The sequence below is a fragment of the Vipera ursinii genome (genome assembly GCF_947247035.1).
Source record: "Vipera ursinii genome assembly, chromosome: 1".
Classification (NCBI taxonomy): domain Eukaryota; kingdom Metazoa; phylum Chordata; class Lepidosauria; order Squamata; family Viperidae; genus Vipera; species Vipera ursinii.
The window spans coordinates 337,215,622-337,240,194 of NC_139512.1; the positions used below are offsets into that span (position 1 = coordinate 337,215,622).

The following is a 24,573-nucleotide window of genomic DNA, read 5'->3' on the forward strand; positions in this document are numbered from 1 at the left end:
AGTTTGATAATCAGGCTAAACATGTTCTAACACATTTAGAGTAATTTATTCTAATAAGAAGGGCTCAGATATTAATAAAATTTAAATCTTAATTCTATTAAGATATTAATTAATTCTGTTAATTAACTGAAGTATAAGGTGAAACCTGGAATTGATATTTCCAATAGAAGCTGTAATCTTGAATATAATTTATAAAGTCAACAATAACAGATAAATATATTCACATTAGGTGGGTGGTTTTTGCTTTGTTTAAGACCAAGGACAACACATAGCCTCAGAGTTGCTGGAGCTCAGCAACTGTATTCTGCTATCAAGGCTATTGGGAAATTAAGTCCAGATCTGATCAGGTAAGTCAATACAGATAGTCCTCAACTTACGACTGAAACTAAAATTTCCATTGCTAAGCAAGGTGGTTGTTGTGCCTGATTTTACTACCTTTTTTCTCACAGTTGTTAAGTGAATCATCTGGTTGTTAAATGAATGTGACTACCCCCATTGACTTTGCTTGTTGGAAGCTGGGTAGAGAAATTGCAAATAGCAACCATATGATGTGTTGGATGTTGCAACCATTGTAAATACATCCAGGTTGCCAAGCACCCACATTTTGATCACATGACCCTGGGGATGCTACTATGGTTGCAAGGATGAGGACTGAGTATAAGTAACTTTTTTGAGTGTTGTTTGAACAGTCACTAAACATATGGATGTAAGTCAAGGACGACTATCTTTTCTGAAAATAGCAAGTGAAATAAAGAGAGAGAGAGAGAGATTACCTTTAAAACATTATTTATTAGTCAGGTTTTATTTATTTTATTTTTTGGAAAGCAGTTACTGTTCTTCTTTATAAAAAGTGTCCCATCCCAGTTACATCAAAGTGATTAAACATGAAGATGTGGAGCAGGTTGGCTGGTCATGTACAGGGGTCCCTGGCCAGCCCGTTCATTGGGAGCTGGACGATGTCATGCCGGCGCCCACATTAGGTATGGTATGGATGCTGTGGCCTGGCCGTGCTAATCCACCCAGGCCTGGCAGCCAGCAGAAGCTCCAGGATTAAGGCTAATCCCATTGGCACTGACAGCTTGGCCTGAGCTGCTCCCCTCCAAACGGGGGCAGTGTGTTCAGGGGGAAGGGAAGAATGGCCTGGCAAGGGGCTCACGGCAAAACTAGGGGCGTCCCCCCCACGCACTTAGATCCAAAGAGGAGCCAGCAGAGAGAGACCAGGAAAGAAGCAGGCCAGCTGGCCGATGGCTCCTGTCCCCCCACTTGTGGGTATGGAGCTCAGGAGTGGGTTAAAGTGCTCAGGCTGCCCCCTCTGAAAGCAGCCCTCCTAGGCTGCAGCACCAAAAGGCCCCAGGGAGCAGAAGGCAGGGACGCTCCCTGTGGGATGGTTGTAGCACCAGTGAGAGGGAGGGGGGCCAGCCGGGGGTGGCAAGGCATGGGGCTGTGTTGGCAGCGGCGGTGGTGGAATCTCTGCTTTTCTCAGGGGGGTGGGGGGGTACATTCGAGACCAGGCAGTAGCACCAAAGTTCATGAGGTGAATGGTAGGCTGTCTGGGCTACTTCCTCTTCCGGCCGACTCCTCCTGAAATCAGAAGAGAGAGACAGAATGACCAAGCAATCCAGCAGGTGGCTGACAGGGGCCAACCCAGAAATGGGCCTGGGGATTCTGACCTTGGCTGGGTGGATGCAATGTTCTTAACCGGTTCGTTGAAGACTTAGTTGTTTTATTTGGACATGTTCAACTTCCAGCAGAAGAAAAATATGTGCAGCTCAAGGCTGAACTGTGGCCTTCTTGGTGCTCTCTGAATTTGGTTATTTGTTTGCAGGTATTTCCTTACCCAACTAAGTAGCTTCATCAGTGCCATAACCAAGCAACCAACCAAGCTAAGAGCACCAAGAACTCCATGCATTCAGCTTGAATAACCTTAATGTTCTTTGTTGTGTTTGTGGGTTAGTGTGATTTATTTAACTGATGATTCTGGAATTTAAATAGCAAAACCGTTAGGCACAAATAAGAAGTTTGGATTTTGGTATTGAAACCTATAGTAGATAGCTTTTATGGCATGCAATAGTACCTAGTAGAATCTATTCTGGACTTGGAAACCAAGCAGGGTCAAACTCCCACCAGCTACTCCTAGATCTCTCCTGAGGATCCCTAACAACTGCCTTCACTGGTTCAGAAGACGATTACTGATGAACAGGGTGTCAGAGGTGCTCAGGCATTTTCCAGCTAACTGGAGCACCAAGTCCACCCTGCTAGAATCAGATCAGCCAATCAGTTGCCCTGTCATCTTATTTCTGACTATCTCTGAGCACGGCGGTTTTGGAAATAAAAAGAAATAGCAGCTCTCAAACAAGTTATCGGTCAAAGCTGTGGTGCCACTTACTTTTGTAGCCAAGTGCCCCCAGGACTCCATAAGGCTTGGGAGGTTTACCTACAGGGAGGGAGGGAGGGAGGGAGAGAGAGAGAGGGGGGGGGGGGAAGAGGGAGAGGGCGTCATTCAAGGCTAGTTAACCAGTTAATTTCTGGATTATCCTTTGCATTTTCCTCCCCCTAAAGTACTGCCCTTACCTCCATAGCCAGGTGCAACTCCACCTGTGAATCCCAAATGAGAGAGAAAACCTTGTTAGCATTGCTGTTACCCCTTTTTAGTTACACCCCCACTTCCCACTATGCCAAGAATCCCTCAGAAAAATAAGCTCATCTAAAGCACTTCTTTGTCAGTGGCTGGATTCATGCATTGCAGTAAGCCATCCTTACTGCCATCCTGCAGTAAGCCATGATGTAAACACAAATGGCTGGTTCCATACAACATGCAAAGCTAAAATCGGAGAAACTGCAACATATACTCAATGAAAATGAAGTAGTTTCTGGCTCTGTGGATTGTGGGAATGCAGCCAACGTGGGTTGAACTAGCCATGGGTTTGAGAGCGCATGATATGAATACGGCAATTGTCTCATTAACTCAGGTTTAATAGATTATGAGAAACCTGGTCATTATGCTTTGAGTGTTGTATCAACTGGGCCAGTCTATTTTCTTTATTAATAACTCCTGCAAAGGGTTTTGAATGGGCATTGCTTTGTTAATAAAAAAAAATTAATCTTACTGAGGTAGTACGGTCACTGGGTGAAAAGCACCATTTGCTAATCATTGCCCTCAGGTCACAGGTTGGCTACTCTGGCCTGTCAGGGATTAGTCAGCCCAAAGCCCCTTCTTGCATTTGGGTCTGCCAGGACCTGAGTCCTTCCCTTGACAACGTACCTGGGTAAATAGGAGATAATCCAAAGCCAGGGCCAGTTGCTGCAATAGAGGGGAACAGGTGGGAGAAAGCATTTTGAAGGGACAAGCATAGAGGACACTTGATTCACATAGTTAAATGAAGTATTGGAGAACTGAGGCAGCCAAAGATTTTGCACACTTGTAAAGAGGACTCTTGCAGTTAGAGTACCAAAAGCAGTGTTTCAAACAACGTACTGAAAGCTAGCCAATGCGTTTCAGCATTGTATGCTGGTTGTATCCTTCCATGTGGTCAGGTTATGCTACAGTTGTTTAGTGTGATTCCAAAAGCTTGGATTAGCTGAATAGATTGTGGTTAAGCTAAGCTATAGACAAGCACATGCAAACTCAGCTGGTGTGCCTCCTGACATCATTGTGGAGTTTTTCAGCCCACTCAGCATCACACAAGTGCAGCTGTGGGCCTGTGAAAGCTTCAGATCCCACTATCTAACTAACATGTTATCTTTTGGTAGAACATTGACTCTTGAATTCCATTCCAATTTACAGCTCTCTGGCATATTATTTTACATAAACTTGGATATTTTTTTCTCCCTCTAGTTAAAAGGAAGAAAGAGAAATGCAGGAATTTGTTTGTCCTTACACAAGATAATCCACTATGTTGGAACAAATGTGGGAAGATGGGAAGAATCTGTAGAGTCTCTGAACGTGCTCAATCTTTCTATCACCATGGCTGAGAGTCAGAAGAAAGGTAAGGTGTTGTTCAATCATAGGAAAGAATGGTATTTTTCTCCACTGACTCAACAGCAATTAGAACACCAGCACTGGAACCCCGCAGAAACAATAAAAATAGCTCTTTAGAAGGGCAATCTCATTGCCCTTATATCATTGATATAACTTAAATCAAAGTTTCTCAACCTTGACAACTTTTAAGATGGGTGGACTTCCACTTCTATAATCCACCAGCTAGCAATCTTTAAGATGGGTGGGCTTCAGCTGCCAGAATTTCCCAGCCCCCATGCTTTAAGATGAGCGGACTTCAGCTCTCAGAATTCGTTCCTGGCTGGGAGAACTGAAATCCACACAGCTTAAAGCATGTGGCTAGGAAATCCTGGGAGTTGAAAGCCATCCATCTGAAAATGGCTAAGGTTGAGAAATATTGGCTTAAATAAGTACGTTTCCAACTACCCATGCATGGTAGAATGATTTATCCAGTTATAAAAGTGTGGACTGAGGATAAATAGGAATGAGATATTTTTGCAAAATCTCACATCTTTTGTGAACTTTGAACATGGACAACTTCTTCTATGAGAAAAAAGTCCTTTGTGAGGATCTTTCATTTCCCATTCTTGGAGATTTGGGTGTTACTTGAACTCTGAGCCTCCTTTCCCATCTGCCATCTATGCTTCCTCCCCTGTTGGTAGAAATCCTATTTTCTTAATATCTGGTTTGGGACTTCACCATCCCCTGGATACTGCAGTCTTGTGCAAAAGAATGAGAGTTGCAGGAATTGGGTATGTCTAGTAATTTAATGAAAAGAAGGACTAAGGGGGACATGATAGCAGTGTTCCAATATCTCAGGGGTTGCCACAAAGAAGAGGGAGTCAAGCTATCCTCCAAAGCACCTGAGGGCAGGACAAGAAGCAATGGATGGAAACTAATCAGAGAGAGAATGACCTAGAAATAAGGAGAAATTTCCTGACAGAACAATTATTCAGTGGAATGGCTTGCCTTCAGAAGTTGTGGGTGCTGCATCACTGGAAGCTTTCAAGAGACTGGACAGAGTTCTGCTTGAGCAGGGGGTTGGACTAGAAGACCTCCAAGATCCCTTCCAACTCTGTTATTCTGATATTTAGTTTTGTCATGTTTGTATTTGTTTTATTCTATCCCAGATGTTTGTAGTCTGAATTAGTTCTATTTAAGCCTCCGAGAGCCTTTTAGGATTGCAGTGTCATAGAAATATGTTAAATAAATAAAGATATTGTCACTTGAGGCTGGAGGCAGAGGTGAGCTCTACCTATGAGTGTAATAAGGTTAAAAGGTGATAGGGAGAAAGATACCTCCCTCATTTGATTAATATTTATTTTATTTATTTTTATTTTAATTCCATTTATATCCCGCCCTTCTCCGAAGACTCAGGGCAGCTTACAAGCTTAGCAGTAGCCTTCATTCTATGTATATGCCTGCTTATTAGGGCTTTTCACACACACCCCAGCGGCATTATTACAAAGTCAGCTTAGTTGCCCCCAACAATCTGGGTCCTCATTTTACCTACCTCGGAAGGATGGAAGGCTGAGTCAACCTTGAGCCTGGTGGGATGCGAACCTGCACTAATTGCAGGCAGCTGGTGTTACTTAAGGAGGCATTAGCCCACTGCGCCACCAAGGCTCTAATAGGATTGTTGCAATTATTTTAGCTGGTTGTAAACCAATTCTGATTTGACTGATCTTGGAAGCTGGTTAGTATGTGGATGGCAATTACTTGTTAATACCAAAGCTAGTCACTAGACTGGAATTATTATTTTTTTTTAAAAAGCAGCCGTAGAGAACTCTGGCAAAACCATTTTACTATACTGCTAAGAAAACTGCATGGATATAATCAGTAAGAACTGGACTTTTTTTTTTTAAAAAGAAAACTTTGAATTGGTTTATAGGTGCATTAAGGTTAAAGGGGAAAAATTTATAGCCTATTGTGGTCACTCGGGTTTCCTTCCTACATCATGAATGAATATTCTTCTATTTTGCATTGCAAGAAGCAAAGTTTGACATTGCTCAAGGATAAATCTAAGCTTACAATGACTAAAATAGATAGCAGTATTTAAAATATAGGGCATGCTAGCTGGGGAAGTCCACACATTTTAAAATGATCAAGGTTGAGAAACACTGATCTCTAGAGTATTTCTACAAATCCCTATTTATTTTTTTTAAAAAATGGTGCATTCTCACATTTAACAGGTGCATTCTCACATTTCCAGTTTTGAAAAGATTTCAAAAGATTTCACTGAGTTTCAGGATGACACAGGTGTGGCTATAATTCCCACCCTGAATTGCCCTCCCCCTGCATCCCATCAGAAGCATCTTTGCCCACTAGGGATCAGACCTCCAGTTCCGGCACCACCTCCGTAACCGGTTCCTCCCAGTCCAGGGACTCCGAATCCTCCTCCAACGCCTGTTTTTTTTTCCAAAAAAAAAAAAAAATCTCCATCAGAAACAAACCATATATCTAGTTGAAATGCAGTAGGGAATATTTGTGTTTTGGACTGATTGCACTTGAATCTACCAGGAAGGATCTTGGAAGAGAAGTAATGCTAATTTTTTTATGTGTAAAAAAGGATAGTGAATTTAAATTACATTAAGAATTGCCAAACACTTGGTTTAAATCTTGGTGAATTAATCCAGACCTGAACATACTCTGTTTAGTATTAATATGAGTTGAAGAAGCCCACTAGAGGCTACAGTCCTAGTAATATAAAAGGCAGAAATTTTCCTGACCCTTTAGATGATTTGGATTTAAATTCCCATGTATCCCTTCCAGCAGAGCCAATAGCAAGGACATGTGAATGTTGTAGTCCAAAATATCAAAGAGTTCTGGGCTAGGGCCTTCTGTGGTCAGCACAACATTAGAAGCTAATGGTGTGAAATGATAATTATCAAAGCCCTATAGAAATCCTGAACATGCCCTACCCAATAGTTGCTAGTTCTGAACATCCTAAAATCCAGTTGCCGTTCAAGCACATCTAACAGAGGCCTCTTTTGGCCTTGGCTAATCCTAATTTAGATAGCAGAGTACTGGGCCAACTGTTCTAAGAGGACCTATGGGATCCACTTGGTGATCCATTCTAGGAGAACTGAGAAGAGGTTAGTCTAAGAAAGAACGGGTAACTAATGGTATGAACAGAAATGTTGGCAATCACAATAGGAGAAGATGAAGTCAAAGTCAGGGAGGTGATCAACATTCATGGTGGCCATTTGAGAACCAAAGCAGGACATTTGGCACTGCCTCTATTCTGGGAATCTGATCCTCCAATTAAAGAACAGACTTCCGGGACAGTTTGATGTGGCCTGGGGAATAACATTGGGCCTTGCAGGTCAGCTGGCTGACAGCTCAGCCGGGCTAGAGAACATTCTTCAAGTTTATAAGCAACAGAATCTGTGTGACAGAGCCTAACTGCTTTCATTCATCACACCCTGCCAAACATATTGTGTTGCATCCTTTTCTCATATTAAGACAACTCTGCATATTCTGGAGTCAGGAAGAATCCAGGCTGAGCCCCTATAGCTAAAGACAGAGCCATAATACCTAAGCCAGTTCCAGCAGTTCCATACTCTGGACAACCATCTTACCTGCCACGCCAGTTCCACCCAATCCAGTACCTGGGATACCTGTCAAAGACGGGGAGAAAGTCTCAGTGGTGAATCCATAGCAATTCTTTTTTCTCCTGAAGGCTGGAGGCTTCCCAGATGGCAGCTACATCCACTTTTCCATTTTTTTCACCCAAGAGATGTTTTGTCTAGAGCTTGCTTTTCCTAATGCAGTTTTTCTTAACTGTAGCAACTTTAAGCTGTGTGGACTTCAACTCCCAGAGTTCTCTGGGAGCCCTGGCTAGGGAATTCTGGGAGTTGGAAGTCCATACAGGTTAAAGTTGCCAAGATGCGAAACTCTGTCCTAATGGTTGTTCTGAGCTAGTACAAGAAATCAGAGAGCAACCATTTGGGAAGACAAAGTTTTTGGCCTTTTGGAGTTGTCTCCAGATACATAAGGGGAAAAAAAACCTGTGCAAGAACAGAAGGGATCCCTGTTAATGGCATCCATTTGTTTTGGTAGGGCCTGAGCAGGACAGCTTCCTGCTAGAACACAGGTCCGCAACCCACGGCTCTGGAGCCGCATGCGGCTCTTTCAGCTGTCTCCTGCGGCTCCCAGTCCTCTGCCATGTGCAGTCCAAAAAAAAAAAAGTGGGACTAAAAAAGTTCAACCAATCAATTCATATATGCAGGGTAGGTGCATATCTCGCCTTGGCTACACTCTTCAGTCAAACCCTGTTCTGCGCATGCGCGCATGTACTCGCATGTGCACACATTTTTTGCGGCTCCCAGTTTTTCCTTTTGTGAGGGAACCGGTTCCGAGTGGCTCTTTCACTGTTTTAGGTTGCTGACCCCTGTGCTAGAATGTATCCAGATGAATATGTCAGTGGCTAAGAAGTACCATTTTGGATCAGTCCTACACAGTTAATGTATGCAGAAATTGCATAAACCAAAAGTGACTTTATTCTAATCTAGTTCTGAGTAACAGCAAAAAACCCCATTTATTTTGCATCATCCTCTCACCCATTATGCTCCTTGGCCTTCTCAAAGCTAAATGTGCTACTCACTCCCAAAAGGTTGTTTTCTCCTGTTCTCAGCTGATTTTTTTTTCTTTTGTCCTCCTTCCCTCCCTCCCTCTCATTCTCTCTCTTTTTCTCTCTTTCACTTTCTCTTCCTTTCATAGACATATTGGTCTGTACCTATTTCGAGGAGTTAACATGATGAATTACAAGCATTTTTTTTCATTCTGCAGAGATACCGTATTTAGGTGGTTTGACTCCTGTTTGTCCTCCAATTATGGGAATGCCTGTGAGATAAGAAGAAATAATTCCCATCAGAACCCTTTGCCAGAGATAATTTTTGCCTGTCAAAATGGGAAATTGTGAGCTAGGCTGATTCTCTAGGAAATTTCTCCTGCCTCAGGAAAATCTGCGTATTACTGGTAGTCCTTGATTTACGACCATTTTTTAACAACGATTCAAAATTGCAATGGTCTAGAACAGGGGTGTCAAACTGCTGGCCTGCGGGCCGGATGCGTCATCCAGAAGCCGCGCCCACCCCATTGCCGGCAATGGCAAAACTGTCCCGATACGATGCGTGACATCACGTGATGTCACGAGTTTGACTTGTCTGGTCTAGGAAAAAGTGACTTACAACCCATTCTCAAAGATATGATTTTCCTACTATTCCTGCATTCATATAATTATAACTTGGGTATATGGCAACTGACTCAAATTTCCAAAGGTTGCAGCTTCTTGTGATCACGTCATCCTGCTGTGAACTTTTCAAAGAGCTTCTGACAAGCAAAGTCAATTGGGGAAGCCACATTTGCTTAATGACCTTGTCGTTCACTTAATGACTTTGTCGTTCGCTTAAGAACCATGATAAAAATGGTCATAAACTTGGGTTTGGTCACATGATGACATTTCATAGCTGCATCACTTAGCCACTGAAATTCCAATCCCAATTGTGGTCAGAGCCATGGTGGCACAGTGGTTAGAATGCAGTATTGCAGGATGACTCTGCCGACTGCTAGGAGTTTGATTCTGACCAGCTCAAGGTGGACTCCATCCTTCCAAGGTCATAAAATGAAGACCCAGATTGCTGGGGGCCATATGCTGACTTCATAAATTGCTTAGAGAGGGCTGTAAAGCCACACTGTGAAGCAGTATATAAGTCTAAGTGCTATTGCTATAAGTTAAGGACAACTTGTACTCAGTGAAGCACAGACCTGCACCAGGAAGTCTGCCCCCAGGTACGCCACCACCTCCAGGTACGCCGCCACCTCCAGGAAGGACGCCACCTCCAGGTACAACGCCACCTCCCGGAAGGACACCACCTCCAGGAAGGACACCACCTCCAGGAAGGACACCACCACCTGGCACAACACCTGTTGTACCATGTATAATGAGTTTGATTTTTTGTTTTAATTGAGGTACAGACAGTATTAAATAAGAGGAAAAGAAAAAAGACAAGATCAAATGTTTCCCATTCTGGCCTTTCATCTCCACTGTTAGGTTTAGATGGCTTCACATAGGTCAGGCATGTTAAACTCCTGGCCCGTGGGCCTGGATGCGTCACGCCGAAACTGTGCCCACCCCATTGCCGGCAATGGGGGAAAAAGTCCCAATATGTCGCACGACATCACATGATGTCACAAGTTTGACATGCCTGACATAGTGTTCTACTCCTGTTATATTCCAGCTTAATAAGGAGTGTTTTTAAGAATCCTAAAATGGCAGCATATCCCCTTTGCTCTTGCTTTTAATTTCTTTGTGCTTTATACTTCCGTGTAACTGATTCATTCATGAATACTGATACTGTGTTAAAAAGCTGTACTTTTTATGCAGTCATATATCTGAAAGTTTTCTTTGTGTTGCCTCATCTCCTTCTGACCCAGACAGGCTGTCAATTGACACTGTCATTATCAGTTGGTTTGGTGCTTGTGTAAGCCAAGTTTTCTCACCTCATTCCCCGCCAATGAAATAATGACCAACAAGAACCTTTCTGACTGAAGTGACAGAGCTATCCCAATCCTAAGATACTCAAGGGCAAAATGTACAAAGGAGTGACTCCATACAAAAATTAAATTAAATTTATATTTAATTTCAATAAGATAACATAAATTGATTGCCATCACAATTAATAATGTTCCCTGCCAGTCACTTCCAAAAGTGATAATTCAGTTGCAAATTTTAGATGGTTCTGGGAACCCCATTCAAAGCTTTCAGAAGCCACATGCAGCCCTAATAGCCTTAAGGTGTGCACTTTCCCTATATATGGTATCAAAATAAATTCCTAATTTCTGCCCTTGGCCCAACTCAGAAATGGCATTGTGGAATAGAGGAACTCATAATTGATCTTGTCAATTTGGCATTTATTCTGAAAAGGTGCAGAGCCTTTTGTTAAATGGGTTACAAAGAGAGAAAATTATATTTCCCAAGAAAAGCTAGCTTAAGTAAGGATGGGTGCAGACGAAACTCACCATATTTGGCTGCTTTGGCGGCTGCTTTCGCTGCTGCTGCAGCTATTCAAGTTATTAGGAGAAAGAAGAACAGAAGAATTAAGCAGTCAGAATGCGAGCAAAGTTCAAGTTTCTAATATCTCATTAAAGCACTGCTTCTCAACCTTGGTAACTTTATGATGTGTGGACTTCAACTCCCAGAATTCCCCAGACAGCAGCCAGGTGGATGGACTCACAGTCTATGGAGATTCTCAGTCATTCAGGTCATGGTGGTCCCAAAGGTGCTTTTTCAAGAGGCAACTGGACTTTCTTGTTTTTCTTTGAAGATGTTTCGCTTCTCATCCAAGAAGCTTCTTCAGCTCTGACTGAATGGTGGGGAATGGAAGGATTTATATTCGTTGCAGACAGCTGGTCATTTGCATTCTTTTAGAGAGTCATTGAGGCCACTTGGAGGTTATCTGTATCCTCAAGGTCACCTGTAGTGCAAATGGGTGTGGAGACTTCTTGGAACTGCTGAAAGGACTGTTGTAGACTGGAGATAGATGATGTCGTATCCCACCCCCTCTTTGAGAGAAGGTGTTCAGTTTTGACATAGATGGCCTCTTTGACCCCTCTTTCAAACGAGAGGTCCTCTCTGTCCAAAATGTGGACTTTGATGTATTCGAAAGAGTGGCCTTTGTCTTTTAAATGCAGATGGACTCTGAATCTTGTCCTGATGGGTTTGTTCTCCTTTGTTGTGCACATGTCCACTGTCTTGTCTTTTGTTTTGTCTTGGCTTGATTTGGTAAAGTTTGATTTTGCTTTGTTTTGCTTTGGATTTCATTTGGTTTTGATTTGGTTTGATTTTGATTTTGTCAGGCAGATCTACCAATCTTTTGAAACACCACTGAGCATGTGTTTAATAACAACAATGAAAAGGCTAAAACAGTATACAAACCATATTTCTTTGTCACGGTTTTCACTGATGGATCCCTGATTTTTTTTTCTATAAACCAGTGTTTCTAATCTCAACAACTCTAAGAGATGCAAACTTCAAACTGGCTTTCTGGCTGGGAATGTCTGGAAGTTGAAGCCCATGTATTTTAAAATTGCTGAGATTGCTGCTATAAACAATCCCGCCTTTTCCTGGATTTCCTGCAGGAGTATTTGAAAATCAAAAACTCAAAGGTAATACAGAATAACACTGCTTTGACTTGCAATACAGCTTGTCAAATACCTGAAGAGAATTTGCATTTCAGCATTTCTAAATAGGAAAATAGAAACAATCTTGGAGGTGCCTTAGTTATGGAACTCTTCGCTCTTAAAGGCTTCCTTGATCCTCTCCTACTAGGTCTGAGGAGGGTAGGGAAATGTTTGCTATTGCCAGAAGTATTTATGCTGCTGGGGAACTTGTTGTTTTGTTCCTTACCATTGTTAATTAAATTTGTAAGGGCATTTCAATGATTTAGCTTAGTTGCCTTGTATTATGAACTGGTCAGAAATTCTGCTATGTTCCCAAAGAAATACTAATGTGTCTGGGAATAATAAAATGAATATAGCTGGCAATAAGTGTTGGCATATAGAATTACTTACCTCCAGCTCCTGGGATTCCTCCAATGCCAGGCACAAGTCCACCACCAGCACCAGGAACCAGGCCGCCAACTCCACCAGCACCAGGATACAGGCCTCCAACACCACCAGCACCAGGATACAGGCCGCCAACACCACCAGCACCAGGAACTAGGCCGCCAGCCCCTCTTCCAGGCACAAGTCCTCTTGTTCCACCAGCTCCTGCTAAGGCAAAGCAAACATTGTTAAGAAAGAGACAGTTTTCTGTTCCATTGTTTAAGACTAGTTTTAAAGTTCTCCAAGGGCGATATTTAGTTCAAAACATGAAGCCTGTGTGCTTTGTACTTTCTCCTACACCACCATCTTTTTTTCAGCATGCTTGCAGGCGGCTACTTGTATTCTTATTATAGTGGTTTTTTCTCTGCAAAATTAGGCTGCTCAATGCAGCACTTTTCTGCAATTGTTTGTGCCCCCCCCCCCCGAATTGTACTGCTAAAATTCAGACATGTCAAACACAAGGCCCGGGGGCCAGATCCGGCCCGTGAAGTGGTTTCATGTGGCCCGCGAAGCCATCCTGGAAACAGTGAGGGAACGGCCCCCACTGCCTTGGCCCTGGCCCAGAGACCCTCCTTCTGCCAGAGACCCACAGATCTGTCCCACTCCAGCCCAGGCCCCCATAGGCACCCTTGATGCGAACCATGTAGAGCTGGCCATGCCCACCCAGTAGGCCATACGCACCTTAGCCATGCCAACCCAGCAGGCCATGCCCACCCAGGCCACACCCACCCGGCCCCGAGGGCAACCGCAATGCTGGTGCGGCCCTCCATGAAATTGAGTTTGACACCCCTGTGCTAAATGATGCAGTGATATTCTCATGGGGAATTGCAGATTTTTGTATTGGACTAGGATTTTACCCTTCTGCTATCATACCATCTTATGCAATTTCTCCAGCTCCAACGGAAAGCCAGATCAAAGTTTGGGCATCTTAGCTACTCCCCACACAATGCTTATGAGCCTCACATTTATAAATCTATTATCTGTCATTTAAATCAGTTGTACTGTATTCCTTAAAATTCTAGAGTGTAGGCATAAAGCTTTTCATTTATAGCAGAAGTAAGCAAGTGTAGTGATGAAGGTTTTGGGCTAGGACTGGGGAGATTCAGGTTCAATTCCACGAACAGCCATGGGTGATATTGCTCTAGTGACTCAGACTAACCCTCTTCAGCAGCTGTTATTACAGCAATAAAATAAAGGGAGATTCTCATGTAAGCATCCTTGAGCATTTGGAGGAAAGTGGGATAAGCTTACTGGTTCTAGCAGTAATAATAACAAGCATCAACTTATTTGCTGGTTTCATCATCCTGCTTTTTTCTCATGGTAAATACGTAACCTTTGAGAATGGTCTGGTGAATGTAGCTTGTATGGCTGTATTGACACACGGGCATATTTTATTTTTAAAGTCCGTGGTTCTGCATGATATGCTGAGCCACCAATGATCAATTATTAAACGATGAATAAAGAGAACCAAGGCCATGGATGGTGAGAGACAAAATAAATCTGAAGCACCTTTTCTGACTCACACAGTTTATTAGCAGGTACAAGCTTTTGTGAGCTGCATCACAGGCTCTGTGCCAGTTTATTAACAGCCTATGCCTGTTAATAAACGTATTCAGAAGAGGTGCTACCATATTCATCCTGATTTTTTTCACATAAACTAATATTCATACAATGTGTATAACAGGAGATAAGAGAGGGATCTAGGACAGAGTCCTCTTCAGATGCTATGTTCTCTCCAAAGGACACAGTCTCCTTGGAGCACAGCGCTGAGTGGTCCCTTTGTCCCAGTACTTCTAACTCAGTGAACAGATTTTCCTAAATTGTTGCCTGTGCTGGACTGAAGTGACCTTACCATATTTTGCTGCCTTGGCAGCTGCTTTTAGAGCAGCTGCAGAACTTCCCGGAACTGCAAATACAAGAGGAAAAAAAAGATGAGGTCTTCATCAGCACCTATTCTGCATAGTTCCCCAGTTCATCGCAGGTTTAGGAATTACCCCAATGGAAGCCTAACTTCAGCTGAATAACCATGAAACCATGATTGCAAACTGTATGTGAGTCAGCCGAGTGTTGTGGTTTCCAAAAAGGCAAACACAATTTTAGGCTTCATTGGTAAACATAGTGTCCAATCTATGGGAATATTCAGCTGAAGTATTGTACCAACTGTAGGCACCAAATGTTAAGGAATCAGAGGATTCAGAACAGTTTCAGAAAAGGTCAACAAAGATAATAACCTGAAACAAACAGAGATTGAAGTTGTTAGACACGTTTAAGCTTCGAGAAAAAGAGTCTGGAGAGAAATATGGTAGCATGCTTCAAATATTTAAAAAGCAACCACATAGAAGAAAATCAGTATCATTACAGAATGCAGGGACATGGAATAATGGATTTAAGTTAAAGGAAGGCCATTTCCAATTGAATGTTGGAAAAACTTCCCAAGGGTAAGAACAAGTGAAGTGTGAAATGCTTGTAGTCTTCTCTTCCCTGGATATGTTCATCCAGAAACTGGATGCCACCTTTTAAGAGATGCTTTAACTTGGATTCTTGCGCTGAGCAAGGACTTATTTATTTAATTCATTTATGGAACAAACTTACATAGCTGCTCATTTGCCAGAAGCAATTCTGGGTGGCAAACAGGTTACAATACAATTCCAACTCACCTCCAACTTGACCTAAATGTTGATATGATCTAACAGGGTAGAACAATGGCTTATGACCCTCTTTTACCGGTCTAACTGTACAGAGCGTCCTCTCGTATGGTATTGTGGTTTGGTATGCTGGTCTGACAGCCGCGGATAGGAAAGTATTACAGAGGGTAGTGAGCACAGCACAAGACATTGTGGGCTGTCCCCTGACACCACTGGATGACATCGCCAGGGCTCGTTGCCTTGGAAGAGTGAGGAAGATTCTCAGGGATGACTCACAACCTAGACGGTATCTCTTTACTCTCCTACCATCCGGTAGGAGATATAGGAGTATAGCCAGCCGTACCAACAGGCTGAAAAATAGCTTTTATCCGTGGGCTGTTAGGCTTTTAAATGGGACATAATCTTATGCAGAATTGACTTGGGAGGCCGGTGTGTGGGGTAGTTGGTTCACATGGTGTGGTAGGATGGAGGGTTTGTTGTCACTGTGTGTTGGGGAAAGGGAGCACGGGGGGAGGCTCAGCTAATCTCAATGTTCACATGTGGTACTTCGACAATAAAGGTTTATTATTATTTATTATTATTACTTGCATCCAGAAATCCACCACCCTAGTTCCATCAGATCGGAGCTCCAAAGCCTAGGGGAAAAGCCAGGTCTTCACTGCTTTCCCGAAGACCAACAAAGTCTGTACTGTACAGGCATCGTGACAGAGAAGGCTTACTTCCAAATTCCCCCCAAGTGACACTATTTCAGTCCAGAGCTGGACTGAATGACCTAAATATACAGAAATTTCCCCCTGTTGAATTAAACTGCTAACCACTCATTCTAGAGTTGACACAAAATGGTTGGTTGTGCTTGGTTGTATGCCACCTAGAATTGACTCTTAGCAAGGTGGGTAGCATGAAAATAACATTGGAAGTAAGGCTGTGCTTTTATATTTCCTATATGCATAACAACTTACCTAGTCCCACTCCACCAGGTCCCACTCCGCCAGGCCCAACTCCTCCAGGCCCAACCCCGCCAGGTACAACTCCACCAGGTACGACCCCGCCAGGCCCGATCCCACCAGGCCCAACTCCGCCAGGCACGACCCCGCCAGGCCTAACTCCGCCAGGGGCAACCCCAATCCCTGAGAAAAAAATATTGAAAAAATAGTCTGATTATATGGACCAATTTGTGTTGCAATGAGAAAAGAAACATGTTGTCTATTTACCATATGCTGCTGCTTTTGCTGCTGCCTTAGCTGCTGCCGCTGCCGCTCCTGCTGTTCCAGCTCCTAATGTGCATAGAAACACAGTTAGGTTACAGGACAGAATCCATACAGGCATGGAGCTGGGACTGCTGGCACCCCAAGAACTCCACCAATACCTGGGATGCCAATGCCACCAGGGATGACGCCACCAGGGCCAACGCCACCAGGGCCAAAGCCACCAGGGCCGACGCCACCAGGGATGACGCCACCAGGGCCGACGCCACCTGGAACCCGTCCTAGGGAAAGAAATTATGAAATTGGAGTGGAAACTCAGCAGAAACTCAATTGGAGTGGAACTTGGTGGGAACTCAAAGAAGATTCACCAAAGTACTTGCCTGCCAGCCATACTTATTCAGAAAACCCATGCAACACCAATGCTGCTAACCATCAGGGCAGACTCAGGAGAGAATTGCCTGCATGCTACTATCTAACGATCATATTAGAGCAAAACCAGTCTATATCAGATTGTGGTTCCCAAAGCACTAATCTCTCCATGCTCATTCTGTAATCCCACCACATACAGGATTCTATTCATGTATATGTTTCCTCATGCAGGCAGTGACACAAAGTTTGAGGGAGATTTCACAGGCTGTTTGTTGGCTCATGACTCTGGTCCCTCAGATTTGTGGGATGCACAGGCACAGTGCCTCTGTTTGGGGAACAGGGATTGGTGGGATGCACAGGCTTATCCTTTTTATGGATGACCTTCTATATGAGGAATTCTCTTCTGTGACAATTCTGCTCAGTGTCTTTTTTGGGGGGGATTTCACTGATTCAAAAGATGTGTTTTATTCCTCAATATTTTCATTAATATCATTGCTACCCTTCCAGTGGTGGGATTCAGCCGGTTCGCACCACTTCGGCAGAACCGGTAGCTAATTTTTTGTTGCCCAGGCCCAGAATGGACTTCCGGAAGTGGCATCCACACAGAGAACCAGTTGTTCACCTATTTGAATCCCACTACTGTGCCCTTCCATATATTGTATGTGTCAGTTTAATGTATGGGTCTGTTTGATATAGTGGTTTAAGGCACCAGGCTAGAAATCAGGATACCATGACTTCTAATCCCATCGTAAGCACACAGTTAAGTGGGACTCCTTGAACCAATCACGCTCTCTCTCTCTGTCCTGGAGAGGTGATTGTGGAGGTTAAAAATCCACATAATGCCCCTCCCCTCCTCCACAGATCACAGAAGTATCACTGCATATAGCCACTACTTCCTGTATAAGTAGACATAGGATATATCTGGGCATTCAAACAATCTACGTTCTGCCTGGAAAGCCTGAATCTTGCAACTTGCACACGTTAAGAAAATCAATTTGATTTTCTAAATTTTTATTTTGCATAATTTATGGTTAGAGGGGGAAAAATTCAAAGTATAATTTCTAGTTTTGTTTTGGCTAGATAACTAGGGAAAGTGTTAAGAAATATGTAATCAATTGAAACCTTTCCTGATTTCAAACATACTCTAGGGCAACAGGCATGCTGCATTAAATCTTACTGCTGTCAGAAAGCAGAAACTCAAAATCTCCTAGTTTTCCCCACAAAAATATTTCTCTGTTCTCCACTGCGCTGCACAGATTGACGTTTCTCAACCTCGCAGTCTAAAAGAGCCTTGGTGGAGCAGTGGGCTAATGCCTCCTTAAGTAACACCAGCTGCCTGCAATTAGTGCAGGTTCGCATCCCACTAGGCTCAAGGTTGACTCAGCCTTCCATCCTTCTGAGGTAGGTAAAAAATTTTTTTTTATTTTTTTTAATTTTAATTCCATTTATATCCCGCCCTTCTCCGAAGACTCAGGGCGGCTTACAAGCTTAGCAGTGAGGACCCAGATTGTTGGGGGCAATAAGCTGACTTTGTAATAATGCCGCTTAGGGGAGGGTGAAAGCCCTAATAAGCAGGCATATACATAGAATGAAGGCTACTGCTAAGCACATTGGTTTCTGCTTCTTAGATTGTAAGCCGCCCTGAGTCTTCGGAGAAGGGCGGGATATAAATGGGATTTTAAAAAAAAAGATGCATGGACTTCAACTGTCTATTTGACAACATTGCAGCATCTTGTTTGCAGTAGTAGTTGTAACTTCATGCTGGATTTACCTACTTGCCCTCTAGTTTGTGAGATGTCACTAAGGTGGCACACTTACTAAGTGCAAGTTTGCCTATCTCAGGAACTACTTTAATGGTGAGAGAAAGAGAGAGGGGGGGAGGGAGAGAGGGAGAGGGAGAGCAGAAGGGAGGGCCCAATCCTACAATGTGCACTGCAGTGATATCTGCCTGCCTTGAGTTTGCTACAGCGACCCTCCCCCTCAATAAAGAGATCTGAAATGATTGGGAGACATACCGTATTTTGCTGCTTTAGCGGCAGCAGCTGCTGCTGCTGGACTCACTCCTTGCAGATTCAAGCAAGAGAAAAAACAGGAGGTATAGCTTAATAATAGAAACGTAATGCATTTCAAATATAGTCTTCCACCTTGCTGTGATAATAATGCAAAACTGACATTACCCTCATTTTAATCTTGCGCTAATTTTAAGAAATACTGTATTGGAAGTGTACCTTAGGGGCCAAAGGGAAGGAGATGAAACAATTTATTCGAAATTTTTGCTGGCATCAGCAAAAGCTTAGCTGGTGCTGGGCAGTTAAATCAGCCTGGCTTGGTTAAAACTGGAAACGGTCCAGTTGTGTAAGGGAGATGAGACCTTCCCAGCCACCACTTCTGCTTTTGTCAAACTTTACTTCATGTCCAGAAGCTCCCTTTAACAGACACCCAGGTAGGGAGTGAAGAGAAGGGGGTTGCAATAGAGGAAGATGAGTTCCCTTGCTCATTTTGGCTCTGGCCACTCGAAACCTGAGCACTGGAGAGGAAAAGTCCCAGATGCGCTTTAATTAAAATACAGGATTGTAGTAAGGTGAGCTTTTTACTGGTATCCTATTATTCTCTTTATTGGCCATGGAATACAAGTAGTCCTAAACTTACAAGAGTTCATTTAGTGACCGAAGTTACAATGTCACTGAAAAAAGTGACTTATGGCCATTTTTCACACTTATGACTATTGTAACCTCACCATGGTCATGTGATCAAAATTTGGATGCTTGGCAACTGACTCATATTTATGACGGCTGCAGTGTCCCGGGTCATGTGATCCCCTTTTGCGACCTTCTGACAAGCAAAGTCAACGGGGAAGCCAGATTCACTTCATAACGGTGTGACTTAATTTAACAACTGCAGCGATTCACTTAACAACTGTGGCAAGGAAGGTCATAAAATGGGGCAAAACTCACTTAACACATGTCTCACTTAGCAAAAGAAATTTTGGGCTCGGTTGTGGTTGTAAGTCGAGGACTATCGGTATATAAATTCTCAAAACGTAGTTATTTTATTCATGTGCGATTGCATTCTTTCCTAGGAAATCACTGCTTCATGCATGCATTCTTTACACTGTGGTTTTCAACGAATGTGATCGTTGCAAAACGTGGTTTTTCATTTCCTCCTTTCCCCTGATTCATTTGCTGTTACCTTGCATGGGAACTTAGGTAAAGGTAAATTTCGTGTCCTTGTGTGTGAGTGTATACGCTTATAACAAAGGACAGACAGCAGCAGGAAGCGAATCAGACACTAATCTTAAAATGTGGGGTGCTGCTGGTGCTGTACTGCATTGCAAGGAAATGGAGTAATACAGAAAGCGGGTGGGATGTAATTTTAACATTAAAAGAGCCTACAGGGACAGAAGGCCTTCCCGTTCAATTCATCGTCTCAAAACGTTTTTAATTCCAGTCAACCTCCTTTTCTGCCACCCCAGAACTGGATTCAGAGGAAGCTCTTCTCACGCTGTCTGCTTGTGTTTGCATGCTGAGCCAATTAATTTCACACTCAGCCGCAGCACACTTCAAAGCATTAGATCTACTAGACTTTTGTTTTGCAGCCCATTTTTAAAGTACGAGTGGCAGGTTGTCTGATTGGTGAAACTCTTCGTCTCACCTTGCCTCCCCATAGAGTCAATATAGCTTTCTATTTGCAGGTTGTTTTTTTTTTAAGTAGCTACATTTCAGGTCCCTCTGATACTGTAGTTCTTCAACTGGGCACATCCTGCGGTTTATGGAGCAATTTGCTTGTTTCTAAGTTAAAGACTCAGTTTGGGAAACTACTGCCTACATGCTTGCATAAAATATAGTCTCTGTTTTTTTGGGAGCGGGGGCGATGACACTATTTGAGACTGGGAAAAACTGGTAATTGGGTCAGACGGCTTAAGAACACTGCTCTTGTATCTACTGCTCAAGTATTTTTGCATAAAGTCAGGCAAAGACACACAATCTCTGATGATCCTATTGTCAAATACAGCCTGAACTGATTGCGTTGTTCCAATTAGAGGTGGGCAGTATTTGTATAGTATCTACAGCAGAAAATGTGTGATGATAATTTGTACCATTACTGTATTAGTTAAAGTAGTATTTCTTAAATTATTTTCATATAATTAATGTTCAGGAGTCAATAAACAATCTGAAATTTCACAAAGGGGTCAATGAGCTGAAGAATTTGGGAACCCCCCAGATTACACAGTGGCTGCATTTGAGTGAAGGAGTTGAGGATGTCTTGATTTTTCAGCTTTCGATTGAAAGACTTCACACCACTACCTCTCATTGCTTTCAATTCTTACCTGCCTTATAACAATTCAGGAAAAGGAAGTAAACATGATTAAGAGTTTGACTGTTTTGCTTTGTTTTCTGTTCCACTCAGCGGGTTCCTGGGCAAGACAGAGTCTAATAATTGTTTCTTTTTCCCTTTTTCAAGGCATGGGGATGTGGGAAGGGACTTTTATAACTCCAGCATCTGTGGCATTGTGAAGCCGAACAATGTTCTTTGTACTCTCTTACTCAGTACCTGGAGAGAGTACCCAGATGGCTCATAAGCTTTTGTGCTCCTTCTCAGCTTTTTAAGATCAGCTGATAGACAACAATCCCAAACTGCTTTTGAAAAGATGAGGAGCATGGACTGAAGCAGCATGAAAGTGTCTTTGGTGTCAGGATGGAGGAAGAATAAATAAGGGGTGGGTGGGTTCAGCTCTGCTTCTTGTGTGGATGTTAAAATTAGGTTTCTGCTTCAGTTACTAGGATCAGAATGACTGTGATTACTGGTGTTGTTTGAGATTGATACTGCTATTTGAGCAGATATCCCCTGCCCTCTGTTCACATATGCAACACAGTATGTGTCTGTCTGTCTGGTAGTATTCTAGGTTTTGTGGTGGTGCAATGGTTAGAATGCAGTATTGCAGGCTAACTGAGCTCACGGCCAGGAGTTTGATCCTGACCAGCTCAAGATTGACTCAGTTTTCCATTCTTCCGAGGTCGGTAAAATTAGGACCCAGATTGTTGGGGGCAATATGCTGACTCTTTAAATTGCTTAGATAGGGCTGTAAAGCACTATGAAGCCGTGTATAAGTCTAAGTGCTATTGCTACTGCACTTCTGCCCATTGGACCCCTACTTGGTGATATAACCTAAAAGCAGTGAATAGATAATATGTTTGAAGCCAGTGAACAAGTTTATAACTGAGAGCTGTTGGACTAAATGGGATTGACTATTTGGGATATAGAAGCAAACTCCGGTTTCATCTCTTCCTCCTCTTTCTCTTCCCCTAAACAACTTACCTCCCACACCAACTCCTCCTGGGCCTACTCCACCTCCAGGAAGTCCACCAACTCCAGGAAGGCCAACACCACCACCACCAACTCCAGTTCCAGGGACTCCTGGAAGGCCAACACCACCAACTCCAGTTCCAGGGACTCCTGGAAGACCAATGCCGGTACCACCCACTCCAGTTCCAGGGACAGGTCTGCCACCTGCAAAGAGAAAGAAAGCCATAAAGGGTACAAGCAAAACAGGCTGGAATTGGGAGAAGGGAGTCATGAATCTCTTGAATGTTGACCAATATTGGTTAGTTAGTGACCAATAATTAGCATTAATTTATTAGAACAGCAGAGGAGAAAAGAAAACGTTAACTGCAGAAAAATGCTTTTTTCAGAAACTTCCATTGATGGACAATAAAGAAATAAGTACACACAAACATACACAATCAGCCATAAAAGGCTGTTGGGTGAAATGATAGTAAAGGTAAAGGTTCCCCCACACATGCGTGCTAGTCGTTTCTGACTCTAGGGGACGGTGCTCATCTCCGTTTCAAAGCCGAAGAGCCAGCGCTTGTCCTAGGACGTCTCCGTGGTCATGTGGCCCGCATGACTAGACGCCAAAGGTGCACGGAACGCTGTTACCTTCCCACCGTAGTGGTCCCTATTTTTCTACTTGCATTTTTACGTGCTTTAGAACTGCTAGGTTGGCAGAAGCTGGGACGAGTAACAGTTGCTCACTCTGTTATGTGGTACTGGGGGTTCAACCCGCCAAACTGCCGACCTTCTGATCGACAAGCTCAGTGTCCTAACCCACTGAGCCACCATGTCCCTGAAATGGTAGTATGGTAATGGTAATCTCCATGGGTAGTATAGTAGCTTTGCAATCCTCAAACCACAAAGAAATGGAAGGATTTGCGGGTGGAAGGCTAGAATAGCACAGTGGTTAGGATAGTAACCTGTGATTTAGGAAATTTCCAGATCACTTAAATCCAGAACTTTAGCCACTTGTTTATTAGGTCAGTCTTCCTGGGGCTGACACCATAATATACGTATAACTTTTAGAAAGAGTATAATTCCATTCATCCATAGCTGACATGCTGACTATTAGCTGGGTTAATAGGAATTATACTCCAGCATAGTTGGACTGCATCAAGTTAACAAAGGCTAAGCAAAAAGGAAAAAGAGTTTTACAGATAGTCCTTCACTTATAAACACAACTGGGACTAAAATTTCCACTGCTAAGCAAGGCAGTTGTTAAATGAGTCACGCTGCCCAATTTTACGACTTTTGCCATGGTTGTTATGTGAATCACTGCAGTTGTTCAGTGAATTGTGTGTCATCAAGCAGATCTGGTTTACGCAGTGGACTTTGCTTGTGGGAGGCCCCTGGGAAAGTCAGAAATGATGATCACATATCCCTTGGATGCTGCAACCAGTGTAAATGGTTGCCAGTTGTCAAGCTCTCAGATTTTGATCACATGGCCCTGGGGATGCTGCAATGTTGTAAGTGTGATGACCAATAGTAAGTCACTTTTTTCAATAGCACTGTAATTTCAAATGGTTGTAAGTCAAGGAGTATCTCCAGTATAGTAATTTGTAGTATATTGCATTTAATAAAACTATATGGTACTTCCCAATGTTACACATTTAATGCATTGTACAGTCAGTAATAAAAATACCAGTACTAACCATAACTAAGTTTATAATAATATTTAATTTTGAAGTATGGGAAAGAACAAAATGACATCAAAACTTTTCTTACAGCAGCCATTTAAAGGAGCTCCAAGGGAGGAACTAAGAATCTAACAGGGACATCCTATTGTAGGAATTATGTCTCTCTCTCCCCCCCACCCTGTGCATTATTTTGCTTATGTGCCATTAAATCAATGTCAACTCTGGCCAGATTTTCTCCAGGTGAATCTGTCCCTAACCTGGTCCTTCAGGTCTTCCAAAGATTGCATTATAGTAATTTAAACGTATGAGGACACCAGAATCCAACATCACAACCCCTTTCATGGACAGACCATTACCTCCTGCGGTTGGGCCTCCGTCACGTCACCCCCCGCTGTCAGGAGGCGGAACCGACCAGGTGGTTCCGCCCCAGGCGCCTGATGGACCCAGATAAATTCCAGATGGCGCTTGGACCGATTCCCACCTCCCTCTCCCACAACCCGGTCGAGTCCTTAGTTGCCTGGCAACAGGCTGCTTCGGAGGCTCTCGACCACGTTGTCCCTTTGCGGCCTCTGACCCGGCGCAAGTACCGACTCGCCTCTTGGTTCTCCAAGGACCTGTGGGAGATGAAACGCCAGAGAAGGGGCCTAGAGAGCATTTGGAGAACCAGTCGGTCTGAGTCTGACCGAACACAGTTAAGATCCTTTTCTAGATCTTATCTTGTGGCAATGAGGGTGGCAAAGCGCGCCTACTTCACCACCCTCATTGCGTCCGCAGATAGCCGC

General features: G+C 43.3%; 1 protein-coding gene across 2 annotated transcripts in view; it reads right to left on the bottom strand.

Moving 5' to 3' along the window:
- Positions 1 to 779: 779 nt before the first annotated feature.
- The window catches only part of ELN (elastin), a 92,422-nt gene continuing 68,628 nt past the window's right edge, over positions 780 to 24,573 (bottom strand). For both annotated transcript variants that reach the window (XM_083376458.1, XM_083376457.1), the window contains 16 exons: positions 22,140 to 22,331; positions 18,839 to 18,886; positions 16,616 to 16,735; positions 16,461 to 16,523; positions 16,209 to 16,376; positions 14,457 to 14,510; positions 12,572 to 12,772; positions 11,021 to 11,062; positions 9,767 to 9,925; positions 8,795 to 8,842; positions 7,579 to 7,617; positions 6,335 to 6,403; positions 3,263 to 3,301; positions 2,572 to 2,595; positions 2,387 to 2,434; positions 780 to 1,581 (listed from right to left, as the gene is read on the bottom strand). In XM_083376458.1, the coding sequence (XP_083232584.1) occupies positions 1,556 to 1,581; positions 2,387 to 2,434; positions 2,572 to 2,595; positions 3,263 to 3,301; positions 6,335 to 6,403; positions 7,579 to 7,617; positions 8,795 to 8,842; positions 9,767 to 9,925; positions 11,021 to 11,062; positions 12,572 to 12,772; positions 14,457 to 14,510; positions 16,209 to 16,376; positions 16,461 to 16,523; positions 16,616 to 16,735; positions 18,839 to 18,886; positions 22,140 to 22,331 (1,340 nt within the window). In that variant the 3' untranslated portion in view covers positions 780 to 1,555. The remainder of the gene's footprint in view (positions 1,582 to 2,386; positions 2,435 to 2,571; positions 2,596 to 3,262; positions 3,302 to 6,334; positions 6,404 to 7,578; positions 7,618 to 8,794; positions 8,843 to 9,766; positions 9,926 to 11,020; positions 11,063 to 12,571; positions 12,773 to 14,456; positions 14,511 to 16,208; positions 16,377 to 16,460; positions 16,524 to 16,615; positions 16,736 to 18,838; positions 18,887 to 22,139; positions 22,332 to 24,573) is intronic.